This window comes from Malaya genurostris, chromosome 3 (genome assembly GCF_030247185.1).
Source record: "Malaya genurostris strain Urasoe2022 chromosome 3, Malgen_1.1, whole genome shotgun sequence".
NCBI lineage: Eukaryota > Metazoa > Arthropoda > Insecta > Diptera > Culicidae > Malaya > Malaya genurostris.
Window position 1 is genome coordinate 62772149 of NC_080572.1, and position 17378 is coordinate 62789526.

The following is a 17378-nucleotide window of genomic DNA, read 5'->3' on the forward strand; positions in this document are numbered from 1 at the left end:
CCATCAATTTGTTTTGGTTCACATTTTGCAAAGCCTCGCGTAGTTCACGATTTGCACCAATGAAATTAGTTCCTCGATCGCTTATAATTTCAACTGGAGATCCTCGACGCGCAATAAAGTTTCGAAGTGCGAGTATGCACGAATCGGTATTCATAGAGTGTGCTAGCTCTATATGTACAGCACGAACTGTCAAGCACGTCAGCAAAACTCCCCACCGTTTTTCTACTCTTCTGCCGACTGAGACCTGCATGGGTCCGAAATAATCTATGCCAGTGTATGAAAATGGCCGAGTAAATGCTGCTAAACGGGCTTCTGGGAGTTCTCCCATTTGAGGAGGCACAGGACACGCTCGACGAATTTTGCACAGTTGACACATTTTGCGTACACGGTTATACACAGCACGAAGCTTCGGAATGTGGTACTTCTGACGAATTTCATTCAGAACTGTTGCATGATTTAAATGACAGTACTTCGAATGGTAATCCCCAATGATGAGATCGGTAATACGGTTCTTCTCCGGCAGCAATATCGGACGCTTAGTTAAATCACCCACGAACTTAATAGCGTTGATTCGTCCATTCACACGCAGAACGCCGCGATCATCTGCAACTGGACAAAGTGTGTACAGGAAACTAGACTTCGGAAGTAAACGCTTACAATTTTGCGTATCCGATTTGATATCTGCCAGTATTCTTACTTCTTCCGGATATACCTGCCGTTGAACTAAGCTATAGATAAACCATTCTGCTGCAATCAGTTCTTCATGAGTTAATGGTCCCGTTTGTTTAGCCATTCCTTCTACCTTGCAGCGTAAAATAGACACAAAACGTTTGACGTAGGCTACAGTTCTAAGTAACCTTTTCCATTTAGAGAACCTCTCTACACAAACTACAGGCTCTTGAATAGTGTGATGTAATATATTGGAACGAAGCTCTTCTGTTGTGCTTCCTGAGTGCACGCTAGGTGGCCAAACGCTCATGGGCATCCATAGAAATTCTACTCCACGGAACCATCTACTCGTCGGTTTCAGATCTGGCACCTTCTGCCACTTAGTTCCCTCGTCGGCCACGTTCAGTTTTGTTGAAATCCACCTCCACTCACTCATGGTCGAACTCTCAAGAATTTCGCTGACTCTACAGGCCACAAACTGACTATAACGTCGATGTTCAGACTGTAACCAACATATCACATCGCGTGAATCCGTCCAAAAGAATCGTTCCGATATGGTTAGTCGATGAGACTTGGCGATAGTATCAGCTAGGCGAACTCCAATTACAGCTGCTTGCAATTCCATACGCGGTATTGATAGATACCTCAATGGAGCTACGCGTGTCTTCGAACCAACTAACGCACATTCAATTTGACTGTTCTGTTCAAACCTCACGTATACCACTGCTGCCATGCCACTTTCACTGGCATCGACAAAAATATGAAGCTGAGTTACGTAGTTTTTGTCTATGGCTGTGACTTGACGGTAACACCTGGGAATCTGGACTTGCTCAACCGAAGGAAGTACACATAGCCAAACTTTCCACTTTTCATCCAATTTTGTCGGAATTTCATCGTCCCAGCCCACACCTGATCTCCATATTTCTTGTAGGAGAACCTTCAAGTACATCAAAAAGTTCCCAATTAGACCCAGTGGATCATATATTGTCATTAGAGTCCTTAGAACCTCGCGCTTGGTTGGAGTTTTGTTAGAGAAAATTATTTCTTTATTGTGCTTTGGTGATAGCCTGAATGTAAATTTGTCAGTAGCGGTACACCACCATAATCCAAGAACCTTCTCCGTCGCGATCACAGAATATAGATCCATATTCTTCTCATCCGTCACACCGACACGTAATTTATCGAGTACCTTTCTAGAATTCGATAACCAGTTACGAATTTCGAATCCGCCTTGCGAATGTATGTAGCAAACATCAAGAGCCAGGCGCGCCGCCTCGTCTTCGGTCTCTACGCTCGACAACATATCGTCGACGTAATGTTCCTTATGTATGGCTTCAACAGCTCGAGGATACTGATGTCGAAATCTTTCCGCGTTGTGATTTTTCACGTATTGTGCTATACTAGGGGAACAAGTCGCCCCAAAGGTCATGACTTTCATTTGAAAAACCTCCGGCTCGCGATCTGTATCACCATCTCTCCACAAGAATCGCTGGCTATGTTGATCTGTCTCGTTCACTAGTACTTGGTGAAACATCTCGCGGATGTCACCCGTTATAGCTACTCGAAACTCGCGAAACTTGTATAGCACCGATATAAGCGATGTCAATTGATCGGGACCTGACAGCAAAAACGAATTCAACGAGACTCCACTGACCGATGCCGCTGCATCCCAGACTATCCGAACCTTGCCTGGTTTGTTTGGATTGACAACTGGAAAAATGGGAAGATACCAGGCTCGTGGGTGTTTCTCTGCTACCTCGTACGAAGTTAATTTTCTGATGTATCCAATATCCTCGTAGTGTCTGACCTTCGCTTTCAATATTTCAGCTAACTTCTTATCACGATGCATCCGTGTCTCTAGACATCTTAGTCGTTGCAGAGCCATTCCTTTGCTATCCGGTAATCGTATGTTATCAAACCGCCATAAGAGGCCCGTCTCGTAACGTTTTCCAACTAGACGCGTTTGCGTAGTAAGGAGATATCTTGCTCGTTCTTCATCTCGTGAAAGTAATGGCTTGGCTGTTTTAGAAATACCGAGACTGTCTAGAGAAAAGTATTCTTTTAGGGCATTATTCAGGTTATTTTCCCGTTCCTTGTTGCATGGGCACATGTGAAAGCTATGATGAGCGATATCCGAAGTTGAACCTTTCGGTGCTGTTCCACATGGCCCATAAACCAACCATCCTAGACGAGTTTTCGCTGCTACTGGATGATTTACTTCACCTTCTTTACTGCTCAATATGTGACCCAAACGACAATTATCAATTCCGATTAATATTTGTGGTGAAATAGCTTCATGAGACTTGAATGGAACTCCCTCAAGGTGTGGATATCGAGCAGACAACTGATTCATTGAAATAGATTGGAATGGAAGAGCTAATTTATGCACGGTATGTACTTTTAACATTTCGTATATTTTACTTCCGCTTTGATCACCAGAAATTCGTATGGGTAACTCGACAGACTCGTTCTCACTGCGCTGTTGTCCCGCTGTCCAATTAAGACATAGGGGGTTTGGTGTCCCTTCTAGGTTCAACTCCTTAAGAAGACAGTGATCCATTAGTGTCGCAGACGATCCATCGTCCAGAAAGGCATACGTCTTTACTGTTGCCCCACCACGACCATGAAGTATAACAGGGATATACCGAAAGAGAATTTTTTCCACTGCCTTCAAGTGAACGTTGCAGTTTTGTGATGCAAAATCTTGATGCGATGCTGGATTATTTATCACAGTCAACTGGCTGTATCTTGCATCGTCATGAAGTAGCTTATTATGCATGAATTTGCACCCACTTTTACCACATGGAGTCTTGACTGAACAAGCCCCGAAATGTCTTCGCAAACATTTTCTGCATAACTTGTATTCTTTAAGCAACGACCATCGCGATTCGACATCCATGGCATGGAACCTTTTGCATCGCTCAAGAGAACTGCATCCTTCCTTACAGGCTACACAAAATTTGCCAGATCCTTGTTGTGGTTCCTTTGATTTGATTGGCGTATTTTGCATATCGTAAGCTATATTGCCATCGGTGTGTACATTCAGAAAGTTATCACCTTTTCTTCCCCTTCCTTCGCCTCTGTGAACTCCATGTTGTCCACTAACCGCCGGAATTGTCACTGCACAAGCTGCCTCAACTAGCTTCTCTAACCAATCGCCTAGATCCGACAAGGTAACTGAGTGAAGTGTTTGTCGATGCAAGGCCCAGTTTAGTTTAATTACGGCCGGCAATCGATCCACCAGCTCTTGAAGTAATGCAACATTGCAAAGATGCTCAGCTAGACCACATGCCTTGATGGTAGCACACATGTTTTGCACCGCAACACCAAAATCTATCAGCGTAGGTAATTTTTCTGCTCGAGGGGACGGCATATCACGTATTTTACTAACCAGTGAATGTACTATTATCTCCGGGCGACCAAACAGAGTCCGTAGAGTGGCAATAACTCCAGTCAAGTTCGACGGATGAAGAAGTCTACTCCGTACAGACTCGAGCGCCTTGCCCTTCAAACTACGTTGAAGACGTATCAAATTTTCCTCGTCGCTGTAACCACACATTCTTGAAGTGCTTTCGAAACTCGCAAAGAATAATGGCCATTCCTCAGGATTGCCAGAAAATGTAGGTAAATCCTTGGGAACCGCTTGGCGCGCCGCCAGCTGACTTCTGCTAAGTTCTGGTTCAAAACCATCAGGCACTGAGTTTCGATATGCCGTCTCGTTGTCGGCATAAGACATTTCAAACTCAACTGCGTTTGCATTTAATCTTGAGGAATAATTCCTTGTTGCTGCATCAGCGCATCCGAATCGCTGGAGTAGTGAACGACGCTCCTCAAAATGTTTATTTTCCAAGGCTTGTTTCTGCTCCAAAAGTTTGAGCTCTTCCTCAACCCGGCTCTTACTCAAACCGCCTGTACTGACAGATGTAGAATTTGCCTTCGGAAGGGCACCTGTTGATTCGCGCCCAGAATTACTTACTGATTGCGATTGTTGGCCTTCCGTTGCCTTAGCTGCTGCTGCCGAACCGTAATAGTTATACTGATGTCTAAGTGCCTCTTGTATTTCTCTGTCCTTTTCCCGTAGCACTCGTTTAAAGGCCTTTTGCTGCTCATCGAATCTCCGCTGCAGCTTTTCCAACTGGTCGCGGAGCTGACCGTCATAACTAGGCCGGTTGTTTAGCGAAGAGTTACTTTCTGCCGTAACTGGTGTAGAAAATCCTCCGGCGACCTGAGATAATACGCACTTTTCGCAACTCCAATCCCGGTTTTGGATACTCTCATCTACCCCAACGCACTTGAAATGAAACCACTTCATGCATGCATCGCATGCCACCATCCGACTGTTATCCGGTGATTCACAGATAACGCAACTCGTTTCATCTGCGGCATCCTCGGGAATTTCCGGAGGACAATTCTTTTTTTGACCAACACCTTTATTCGACATAGTACCGTATAGTTCAACCACCCGACCGCGCGAACGCAAAAATAAACGATTTTTTTAAATTGTCACGAAATGTTTTCGGAGCAAAAGACAGACCGGTTTCCAATCCTTTAACCCAATATATTTATCAACGCCCGTGCGAAGGGTTAAAAAAATCCTAGCAAGAAAATGTAGTTGTTTACAATTTGAAACTTATTCAGGAACATTTACTTACGTTTAGTGTTTTTCTATTTGCTCTTACTTCTAAATCGTTGCACTATCGTACGCTGAAGGGCTACAATATAGTTTTAGGTTAAATTCACACATGTTTTTTAGATATAGGTTTCGATTTTACCTTTAGCAGCTTTTATAAATTCAATCCGTAACTACTATTAAATAAGAAATACACTGTTTGCCTAATTAATATAATTAGTTATTAAGAATTTTAAACTATTCATAATCAGATTTTAATCCTCACCTAGCTTCTACCTAGCTGTTAAGATGACTTCCACTTTAGGTTAAGATTTAGCAACTGAACTACTATGTCTTCCACTAATCTTACTGTCGTTCTTTTATCTTATAAGCAATCAAATGTGCCTACTCATGCAGCTGACATTTCAGACCAAGATGTATGATTCAAAGGTATATATATCCGTAGCTCAAGGTTTTCAAATGGAGGTTCACCGCAACCAAGTTTGCGACAAGTGGAAAAAACTTCAGAAATTCGGCAGTCAAACTAGCCCAACGGGGCTCCAACTCCTCATGTTAAAAATGGCTCAACAATGGACCTCTGTCTGCCGGGTTTGTTGAACGAAAAAAATGGCATTCGGTTCAACGGCCTGTTTCAAAATCGGCAAACGAAGGTCCCGTGTTGGCCTCCTGTTGAACGATTGATTGGACTTTCATTGGACCAATGATCCAACGTATTGGACCAATGAAGAAACACCGTTGAACGTTTTTTTTCTAAGTGGGATTAGATCAATGAAGGACCGCCGTTGAACTTTTTTTTCTAAGTGGGGACTTGTAGTTATTGTAACGAGTAACGCTGTGATGCAGAGATGCCAGGTAAAAATTTCAAATATCTTCAAGACAGGGGTTCATAAGTCTGTATATCCGAAAATAAATCTGCATTTAACAATTTCTCTATAAAGTATGATACGCTAAACTGACTTGGCGAGCAAGAAAAAAACCAGGTCGCGACCATTTCAAAAGTTTGTAAATTTTGACGAAAGTCTGCGAAAAACTCGATTTTTAAAAGTGCACAACAAAAAATATCTGCAGCACTATGTCCGTAATCTGCAGATGCAGATCTCTGCTGTGATCAGCGTTGCCAGATTTGTCTCAAACACTCAAACTAACCAGATCTTTTGCTAAATTTTCCCAGAGTTTTCAAATTTTCCTAGATTTTGTCAGATCTCGCTAGATCTTTACGGTTTTTGCCTCTATACTACTCTACTTTTTTCTATTTTTTTGCTCACTGAAAATGATGCCTGGCCAAAATTTCCTTGTATATAGTAGACCCCAACAAATCCAGATAAATTTTTGAGTTTTGACAGATTTTTTGAAAAAAATAACCTGGCAACTCTGGCTGTGATGGTTATCTGTTCTAAAATGATAGGCTGTCGAATAATTTAAAACTGTCAAAAATAATACTGCAATATTAAAAGCTTCAAACTTAAGATACCAAGCGAATTGGATTGACGGTATTGACTATACTTTGGATTTCATGTGTAAGGGCCACTGTTGAAACTAAACATTGATGGGCGATCTAACGTTGTGTTTCACAACTAGAGGTTGTTACATATTGTTTTCTATATACACTACTGGTGGCAACTTTAATACCGCGAACCACCAGTTCAGGGTTGTTTACCTTTTTGGTCTCCTGGAGAATCTTCACTTCAGTAGCTGGTATATGGGCGAACTTTTCTTCCCACCTGTGGTCACTGAGCGAATCGTTTTCGGCAGAAACAAGTTACACAAAAAAATTAAACAAAATGGACGACACAGCTTGTATATAAAAAAAGACCTCTGAAATGTAATTTTTAAACACTATATTCTAAGAAAAGAAACTCAACGAAACAGAAAGACTGTCACTTTTGTTACTTGCGTATTTTATTCGGAAGATATCTTGTTCTCGACGCTCCGTTGCGGCCGTGATGCACGTTGGTCGACTTGATGGTTCTCGAGGTGGATGACGGGGTGGCTACTGGCTTCGGGCGGTGGAACAGCGATGTTTATCCTGAACGATGACCGGGGATGGCGTGTGACTCGCTGCGATCTTGACTCTTCCGGGTCAGAAAAATACTAGAGACTCCGCAATGGTTTTCCCGCGGGTTTTACAGGCTTGCTGTCCGGTTTCCATCGCATACCCATCGCCACCTTCCGAGCATGCTGTGGGGAATAGGATGAATGAATAATGATAATTAAAAAAGGCTTGAATGCTGTAAAGGTTGGATAGTTGAAATAATAAAATATATTTTATGAATTCTATACTACCAAAGTGATAGTTTATTCTGATGAAACTGGTACCACTGAAAAAAGTTGCGTAACTATGGAAACCGTTAAACAATTGCACTTCGTTGTTATGCATACGAACATGTAAAGGATATGTTTTTTTTTTTTTCAAATAAAATTTTTATTAGGCTCATTTGCTTTAGCTTAACATGGCCGATTGTCTTGTTGTTAGGGAGAGAGAAAGGGATGCCGTATTACGGGGCGGCATACTCCCCAGTTAGTAAGGGGACATAGGGAGGGTGGGACCTACACAGTATTGAATTGAAATTTGAATACATCATTGGTTTGTGGCATACATCTTTTAGACTCATTTTGAGTTCGATGAATCTTCATGTTTTTCAGCTTGTAGCAATGAAGAGATTATTCTGGATTGGGATGCTTCGTTGGTGTGTTCTGACGTTGATGTGACGTTTTTGGGTAGCTTCCAGCAACTCAGTCAGTTCAAGGCAGGTGCATGCTCCGAAGCATCGTTTACACAGGCCATACTTCCAGCAACGTAAAGAAGAGTGCGGTAGAGCTGTAGACGAGAAAGAGATAGGGAGAGCACTAAATTTGAGCATTGATAGTTTTCAAGAAGTTATAGATGAGAGTCATATAAGGAAGATTTCGAGTTGCCAAGACGTCGCGGACTGGTACGAAGGGTGGTATACCTCGGGCCCGAAGGGAACCTATGAGTTGGGACCTGGCATCACAATACTCGACACATGTCCAAACAACATGTTCGATGTCATGATAACCCTCACTGCAAACGCAGACACCACTCTCAGCGAGCCCCACACGACGGAGATGCGCGCTGAACATATAATGATTAGACATGAGCCTTGACATTACACGAATAAAGTCTCGGCTCACGTCTAACCCCCGGAACCAAGCTTTCGTCGATACCTTTGGGATTATTGAGTGTAACCATCGTCCCAGAGTTCCACTATTCCATGTATTCTGCCAGCTAGCTAGAGTTTTCTGACGACAGCAACTGAAAAATTCATTGAAGCAGATTGGTCTTTCATAGATATCACCTTCTAGTGCGCCCACCTTGGCTAACGAGTCCGCCCTCTCATTGCCCCGTATGGAACAATGTGAGGGGACCCAAACCAAGGTAAACTGGTATGATTTTGCAGATAAAGCACTCAATTGTTCCCGTATTTTCCCCAGGAAATACGGTGAGTGCTTTCCAGGTTTCACTGAACGGAGAGCCTCAATGGAACTGAGACTGTCCGATACAATGAAGTAGTGATCTGTGGGCAGAGTGTCAATGATCTCAAGGGTATACTGAATTGCAGCTAGTTCTGCGACGTAAACTGAAGCTGGATCACTGAGTTTATAGGAAGCGGTGAAATTTACATTGAATATACCGAAGCCAGTGGACCCGTCTAGATATGATCCGTCAGTGTAAAACATTTTATTACAGTCGACTTCTTTAAATTTATTATTAAAAATTTTTGGGATCTCTTGAGGGCGTACAGGATCCGGGATTCCACAAATTTCTTCTTTCATGGATGTGTCGAAAAACACAGTAGAATTAGAAGTATCCACAAAATGAACACGATTGGGAACAAACGAAGAAGGATTTATATTCTGAGCCATGTAGTCAAAATATAAGGACATAAAACGAGTTTGTGAATTAAGCTCGACGAGCTTTTCAAAGTTTACTATCACCATCGGATTCAAAATGTCGCATCGGATTAGCAGTCGATATGAGAGATCCCAGAACCTGTTTTTCAACGGTAAGACGCCCGCCAGCACTTCAAGACTCATCGTATGGGTTGATTGCATGCAACCCAAGGCAATACGTAAACAACGATACTGAATTCTTTCCAGTTTAATGAAATGAATATTCGTAGCGGAGCGGAAACAGAAACATCCATATTCCATTACTGACAATATCGTCGTTTTGTACAACCTGATCAGGTCTCCTGGGTGAGAGCCCCACCAAGTTCCGGTTATTGTACGAAGGAAATTGATTCTCTGTAGGCATTTTCGTTTCAAATACCTAATGTGACATCCCCAGGTACCTTTGGAATCGAACCAGACCCCGAGATATTTAAATGTGAAAATCTGAGCTATGGTTTCACCCCCTAGTTGAAGCTGTAATTGCGCAGGTTCTCGCTTCCTTGAAAATACAACCAGCTCAGTTTTCTCCGTAGAGAACTCGATACCCATTTGAAAAGCCCATGTCGACAAGTTGTCGAGGGTATCTTGCAATGGTCCTTGGAGATCGGCAGCTTTGGGTCCTATAATAGACACAACACTGTCGTCGGCAAGTTGTCTTAGCGTGCAAGATGTGTTGATACATTCATCAATGTTATTTACGTAAAAGTTGTATAAAAGGGGGCTTAAGCATGAGCCCTGAGGAAGACCCATGTAACTGAATCGCTTTGTCGTCAAATCACCATGCTCAAAATGCATGTGTTTCTCGGACAATAGATTATATAAAAAGTTGTTCAAAACTGGTGAAAGACCATGATGATGCAACTTCTCAGATAGAACGTTAATGGAAACTGAATCGAATGCCCCCTTGATGTCGAGGAAAACTGATGCCATTTGTTCTTTACGAGCAAATGCCATTTGAATTTCTGTTGAGAGCAACGCTAGACAATCGTTCGTTCCTTTGCCCCTGCGGAACCCAAATTGTGTACCTGAAAGCAAATCCATTTGTTTCGACCCAATTGTCTAGACGGAAGAGAATCATTTTCTCCAACAATTTCCGAATACAGGAAAGCATAGCAATCGGCCGATACGAATTGTGATCGGAGGCTGGTTTTCCAGGTTTTTGAATAGTAATAACTCTCACTTCTCTCCATTCGTGTGGGACAATATTACCCTCGAGGAACTTGTTGAATAAATTCAACAAGCGCTTTTTGGCAGAGTCGGGCAGATTTTTCAACAAGTTGAATTTAATTCTGTCTAACCCCGGGGCTCTATTGTTACACGACAAGAGCGCAAGTGAGAACTCTACCATCGAAAACGGTGTTTCGTTTGTATTCAATGTCGCGACGCGGGATATCTTCTGTTCCGGAACAGAATCAGGACATACTTTCTTAGCGAAATCAAATATCCAGCGGTTAGAATATTCCTCGCTTTCGTTCGCGTGATTTCGATTGCGCATGCGACGGGCCGTATTCCAAAGAGTGCTCATTGCTGTTTCTCTCGTTAATCCGTCAACAAACCTTCGCCAGTAACCGCGTTTCTTAGCTTTAATCAGACTTTTCATTTGAAATTCTAACGCCGCGTATTTCCGATAATTATCTGGAGTTCCGTTCCTTCTAAACGAGATGAAGGCTGAAGCTTTTTTCGTTTTCAGCTCTGAGCACTCTTTGTCCCACCATGGGTTGGGAGAACGCATACTAGTTTGCGCGCTAGGTACTCGTTTCGTCTGAGCTTGAATTGCGGTGTCAAGAATCAAGCCAGCCAAAAATGTATACTCTTCCTCCGGAGGAAGCTCCTGTGATGTTTCTAGTTTCTCAGATATCGAGCTCGCGTAACGTTTCCAATCAATGTTTCGTGTGAAATCGTACGAAACATTGATTGTTTCCGATGGTCTTCCACGGTTGGTGATAGAAACTATGATCGGCAAGTGATCGCTACCGTGAGGATCACAGATTACCTTCCACTTGCAATCTAACTGTAGCGAAGTCGAGCAAAGGGATAAATCCAGCGCACTTGGTTGTGCTGGCGGTCTAGGGTTCCGTGTCATTTCTCCCGTGTTTAGAATTGTCAAATTGAAGTTGTCACACAGATCTTGGATTAACGAAGAACGATTATCATCATATAAGCAGCCCCATCCTGTACCATGCGAGTTAAAGTCCCCTAAAACCAGCCGCGGTGAAGGAAGAAGTTCTATGATGTCTGCAAGCCGACGATGCTCTATCGAGACTCTGGGAGGAATGTAGATAGAAGCTATACATAGATCTTTGCCTTTAATATTAATTTGGCATGCAACAACTTCAATTCCCGGTGTCGAGGGGAGGTTAATACGATAAAATGAATAGCACTTTTTAATCCCTAAAAGTACCCCTCCATAAGAGTCTTCTCGGTCCAGGCGGATTATGTTAAAATTATGGAAGTCGAGGTTGATGTTAGAAGTAAGCCAAGTTTCACTCAAGGAGAATACATCGCAATTATGAGTATGTATTAAGTGTTTGAAAGAATCAAGTTTTGGGATGATACTTCTGCAATTCCACTGAAGCACAATGATCATATCTTCGATTCTCAGTGGTAAATTATCCATCAAAAGATACGATCGCTGCAAGGAGGGGCCATTGTTCAGTCAACTGTTTTAAAAATGTCCTTACTGTTGGCAGTAGAGCAGTTAGGAAGCTTTTCAGAGGATCAGTAATATTGAAGGCTGTTAATATCCAGTCCACGATATCAGAAAATTTCAATAATCCAGCGTTTGTTGGATTTTCTGGTTGTGCTTTGGGGTCATTCGGGTTTTTTGATGCCCCAGGAAGTGCTGGGTACTCCTTATCATCCCTAAGTTTTTTGAACCCAGGAGGTGTTTGCTTCGGTTTTGAGTCAGCACTTTTTGTTTCCGTTTGGTTCTTTTGTGACGAAGAGGACAGTCTGAGGCCTTTTCGAGGAAGCTTGGGAGAAGCCAGATTTTGTCTTTTCCTGCTTCCTTCAACCTGTGTGTAGGAAGGTCCTTCGCCTGGGTCGTCAGAGGTATCCTCTTCAACTGGCAAGATTGCAAACGGGTTCTCAGGGGTCGATGGAGTGGTTCTTTTTAAGATTTCCGCATAAGAACGTTTGGAACGTTCTTTCACGGATCGCTTCAATTTCTCCGCACGCTGTATGTACGTAGGGCACACCGAAAGATCATGAGGATTCTCCCCGCAGTAGCAACACTTTTCCACTGCTCTTCTGCAGAGATCGTCCTCATGGGCCTCTCCGCATTTGCCGCATCGCAGTTTGTTGCAACAATAGGTTGCCGTATGACCTAGCTGTTTGCAGCTTGTACAATGCATTACCCGCGGTACATACAGCCGAACAGGTAGACGAACTCCACTCACTACCAAATAATTTGGAAGTGCAGATCCGGCAAAAGTCACGCGAAATGAGTCCGATTGGTAAAATTTACCATCTATCGATTTGGAGTGCAATTGCTTGCACTCCAAAATTTTCACTGGTTGAAGGTCGGGGTTTTTGAAACGGCCTACCCCGTCCTTCATCAGATCTTCGATTGTCAGACTTTCGTCACGGACCACACCGTCGATCTCCACCACATGAGACGGGACGTACACGCGGTACTCCTTCGTGAACAACTCGCTGGTAGCAATCTCGTTTGCTTGCTTCAGGTCGGACACAACAACGCGTAACTTGTTTGGCGAAACCTTATCTATTGTTTTTATTGCCGAGAAATGTTTTTCCAGGTCCCGAGCAATATTTGAAACTCTGAGAGACTTTAATTTGGGCCGGAAGTATACCACCCACGGACCCCCCGAGCCATCGTCCTGGTAAACTTTTTGGCGAGCAGGCAATATCTTAGAGGGAGATGGAGGCATCGGAGAGGGAGATGGTATCGGAGGGGGAGATGGTATAGGAGGGGTAGATGGCATCTCGGAAGCAAACTCAGCCTCTAAATGTTCTTCGTTCATTCGTTCAGCTTCGCCCTCCTCCGAGACACCCCCACTGTCATCAATATTCATATTTAAAGTGCGGGAGTAAAGAAGTCTCCCGCACTTGAAATGAGAAAGAAAGAAATAAAATGAAAAGAAAATATATGAATAGTAAAAGTTGAAAGAAAAAGTTTGAGAAAATACTTAACAGTATGTCACGGTAAGCTGTTAGGTGAGTTGCTCCTTCACTCCTTCGTTGTGCTTCAGCGTGACCTTGACTCAGGATTTGGCTGCTGCGATGCGAGTAGCAAACTATAGAAATAACTGCTGCCCGAGGATAGCACAATAGCGTCTACTGTCGATACCGATACAAAACCGGTGCACAGACAGAACTCACTTGCGGGGATGCTACTTTTTATCACTTTTATTTAATGCCTATACTACAGCCTCTGCTGTGATAGGCACCTTCGTCTTACCGATGTCGATTGTTAAAAAAAACGCGTGTGCTCACTTCGAACATTCGGTTACGAATGAAAGGATATGTTGATACGATAAAAACGAGAACTCTTTTCATTCTGCGATCGAAGCTTACTTTTAACAGACGTGTCTTTTCTAGGTGCTTAGGTTTGGTTACGATACATGCCACCCCGCATTTTATGCTGCAGTGATGACGACGATGATAGTGTGTAGACAGATGACGGTTACAATGATTTTTCGTTTTTTTTCTGGTTGGTGTCTTGATCAATATTTATACCTACTATACTTGTTTCCTTTTTTTATATATACATTATTTAATATGTGAAATAATTTGAATCATAATCATAATTTGATGAATGTGAATAAATTATTATTTTTGAATGAATTTATAGTATATAATTTAATTATAAATATGTAAATAAATATATGGAAGTAAACAAATGTAAAAAAATACGTAAATGAAGATATTTTGAACAAATAAATAAACAGATAAACAGATAAATAACTAGGATAAATAATAAAAAAAAACAAACACACCCTACTATTGACACCAACCTTTGCTTTTGAGCAGAACTTCAACGTGACTCAAACGTGTAAACACGGAGTAGGAACGCGATTGACGTTTAAATTCTACTCAGACATTTAAAACAATGACAATGAAAATAAACAAAAATATAAAATATTCGAAAAATATTTACAAGCTGGACTCAGTGACCAATGAAATTATATTGTGACCAAAGAATAACCGGTCACAAGGTGTACGTATGCCAGGATGATGATTGCATGTTTATCTGTCAGAAAACAAGGGAAATCTAATTTCCACTTGGAAAATCATTTATAACTTATTTACAACGTCACTTGTTCAAACGAAAAATTAATTTTAGTGTGAGATAATTCATTTTCCACCTCTGTTATTTATGCAGCACAAGCTTCTGCTTAAAACGATGAAAATTTTCAGTTCCAATTTTAGCAAGGGAGAGAATGTTATATTGATAATGATTTTATTCGTCGCGTACATCATGAAATGTTACTTGAAGAACCGTGCACCGAATATGCGATATTATGATGAGAAATAGTGTTTCATCGCCTTTTGATTTATTATTCTAGCGTTCAAAGCATTAAATTATAAAAATAAAATAATAAAAAGTAATAAAAAGATATCAATCTATTTTCGTAACGGCTGTGTCTAATTGGATCGTTTAAGGGGATCTTAAATGAAGACTGTGTAATGTAATTATTACCAAATATCACCGTTGTTTTAAATGAATGTTAGCAGTTATGACGAAATCAACATATAAAATTCATATGTTCTCAAAAAGATTCGAAAATCACCAGCGTTTGGCATCTCTGCCGTCAATTGTAACAACTTTCTTACAGCGGCACCACCAAAAGGTATCAGCGAGAGCGAGACAAAAATAATCATAAATTTATATCCATCATCGTTCGGTTATGCGATGCGGCGCTCGAGATTCGGTTCGATCGATCCAGTGTTCGGTTGCAAATATTGTGCAAAAATCAAAACTTTCGCTCGTCCAAACTGATTTAGTGGGGAAGTGTGATTACTACAAAACTTGATGTAAGTTCTGCTAGTGAAAAACGTATCAATAAACCTAACGAATCATAGTTATAAAGTTACCAATTGTCAGTCTAATCGTATCAATTCTTCATAAAGAAACTAATGCGCGAAAGAGATAAAAGTCCGTTCTCACCATGCGGTTGCACATACGACCAGCAATCAGCATAAGTATAGCTCGAAAATATGCAAATTCTTGTTGGAATATTTTGACGTATCGTCTGAAGTGTGACGTCGGCAATTGAAGTAGTGTTGGTGTGCATCAACGTTTTAAATCAATCAAGATATTAGAACTCAGGTGACGGAAGGTCTCAAGTGGAAGTGATAGATCAGATTTGTTTTCATTTCACGTTTTTCGATATTACCTTCCAATAAAAGAACGATAGTGCGTGAATTGTGCATTCACCTGATGAAATAATATTTTAAGTTGGTTTTTACCTAATTGGATTGCAGCGACAAATTTCGAATTTTTTATACCGGCTTTCCCGTTGTCAGTTATTCGTGTTACATTTAAACAATTACTCAATTCGCAGGTTTTATTCAAACGGATTTGAATTAGTATAAAGGATTGTCAAGAAGATTTATATGGGATTACGTATGCAGTAGAATAACCCAAATTTGATTTCAATTGAATAATCACCGAAGTCACATATTTAAGATTTATCGAATCAATTTTAGTCATGAATTATCAAAAACTCCGTACCGCTAAAAATCTAGATTCAAACAGCTGAGAACGACGGTTCCATCAGAATATGCACAATTTGAGAAAACGAAGTATATCTGTGACAGATTATTCGTATGGAATGAGTGCAGGTTTGTCGGTCCGCTATTGGCAAAACAAACTCCAGCTCTCTAATAATAAAACTCAGTTTAGTTTTTATATATCTTAAGGGTCATCTAGTGAAGGCGATAAAAAATCGTTTTATTTTTCTTAAAACATGGACGTAGTTGAACAGATTTTTCGACATTTCAAGTGATTGAGAACTTACACGCACCAGTATACTCGCAGATATTCGCTCAACATTTAATCACTTTTTTTCTAAACACTATTTTTTAAACTGGTGCAATGATATCTCATAAACTATTTGATTGTTTCAGCTCCCAATTCTAAGCATGTTTAGCACATTTACAATTTTAAAATGAACTAAAGAATTAAGAATGCTACACTAGTTTTTCAAACACTTATTAAATGATTTTTCTTTCAAGCTTTTCAAAAAATGTATTTTCAATTCTTCATTTTATTTTCGACCAGACTTTCGAGTATTACGAATGTAGTCTTATTTGATGGTTTCAGATAAACGGAACAGCTACAATCATGGCAGCAGTTGAGTACTTTTTTTATATTCCTGTTGATCAATGTATCTCCAAAAATGTCCCGTGTCATGACCAGAAAGTTTCCAAAGATTGTTTAAATGTATTCAAAACAAATATGGAATAGAAAAAACAAAAATCCAAAACATGGGCTCAAAAATGGTTTTAACACTACTTGATTCCCTTAATGTTTCTCAAAATAATGTTTTGTTCAATAAACAGCAAGAGTATTTCGTATTAAATAACAAGTATAATTATTAAAATTTTGGAATAATGCATAAAGTGAAAGTTTTAGTCAAAGAAAACGATTTTTTGATTCCATTTTACCATTTTCTCTAATCATGGTACCAACACTGCGAATACGATGAGAAGGACCCTAAAATAAAAACCAATTGTCACATCTTGTCTAAGGTCTACCCTGCATACAAGAAAAGTGGAAAAATGAAACCTGAATTCGGTTTGTAATCCGAACGTTACCCCGTTGGCCGATTTGATTGAACTAAGCAAATCGAGTTCAAGTTACAATTGAACAAGTTTCAAATTGTAGACTCAGTCAGTCAAGAACGACACGATGAGATTTGGCTAGCTAAATAGTGTGATGAAAAACTCGCTATTAAAATGTTTCCAAACACCGACGAAGCATCCTGGTCCCGAGAAAAAGAATCTCGCAACAGACTATGCTCTTGAGGGTACGAAAAACATTCTCGGTCTCATCAGTGTTATCAAGGGAACCGGAACGTGGACGCAAATTTTGCTCATAATCGATCATCGCGCGTTAGGAATTTTATTCGATCCGCTTTTCAAGGATACTCAATCTACATAAACGTTACATAGACTGTGTGGGGTGAAATATTTTCGTTTT

At 40.9% G+C, this 17378-nt stretch overlaps 2 protein-coding genes across 10 annotated transcripts in view; one reads left to right on the forward strand and one right to left on the reverse strand.

Moving 5' to 3' along the window:
- Positions 1-300: 300 nt before the first annotated feature.
- Positions 301-5781, reverse strand: LOC131433817 (uncharacterized). Its single transcript, XM_058600420.1, has 3 exons — positions 5322-5781; positions 471-5264; positions 301-424 (listed from the first exon to the last, which is right to left on the reverse strand). The coding sequence occupies exons 2-3, from the start codon at positions 5108-5110 to the stop codon at positions 301-303; spliced, it is 4764 nt and encodes a 1587-aa protein (XP_058456403.1). The 5' UTR covers positions 5111-5264; positions 5322-5781.
- A 9290-nt stretch (positions 5782-15071) lies between these two features.
- Positions 15072-17378, forward strand: part of LOC131438714 (serine/threonine-protein kinase WNK1-like) — a 77718-nt gene continuing 75411 nt past the window's right edge. For 4 of the 9 annotated variants that reach the window (XM_058608912.1, XM_058608917.1, XM_058608916.1 and 1 more), the window contains exon 1: positions 15082-15208. The gene's annotated coding sequence lies outside the window, so the exon portion shown is untranslated. Of the gene's footprint in view, positions 15209-17378 lie in introns of all 9 variants that reach the window. The other 5 variants (XM_058608914.1, XM_058608913.1, XM_058608919.1 and 2 more) reach the window with 5 other exon arrangements.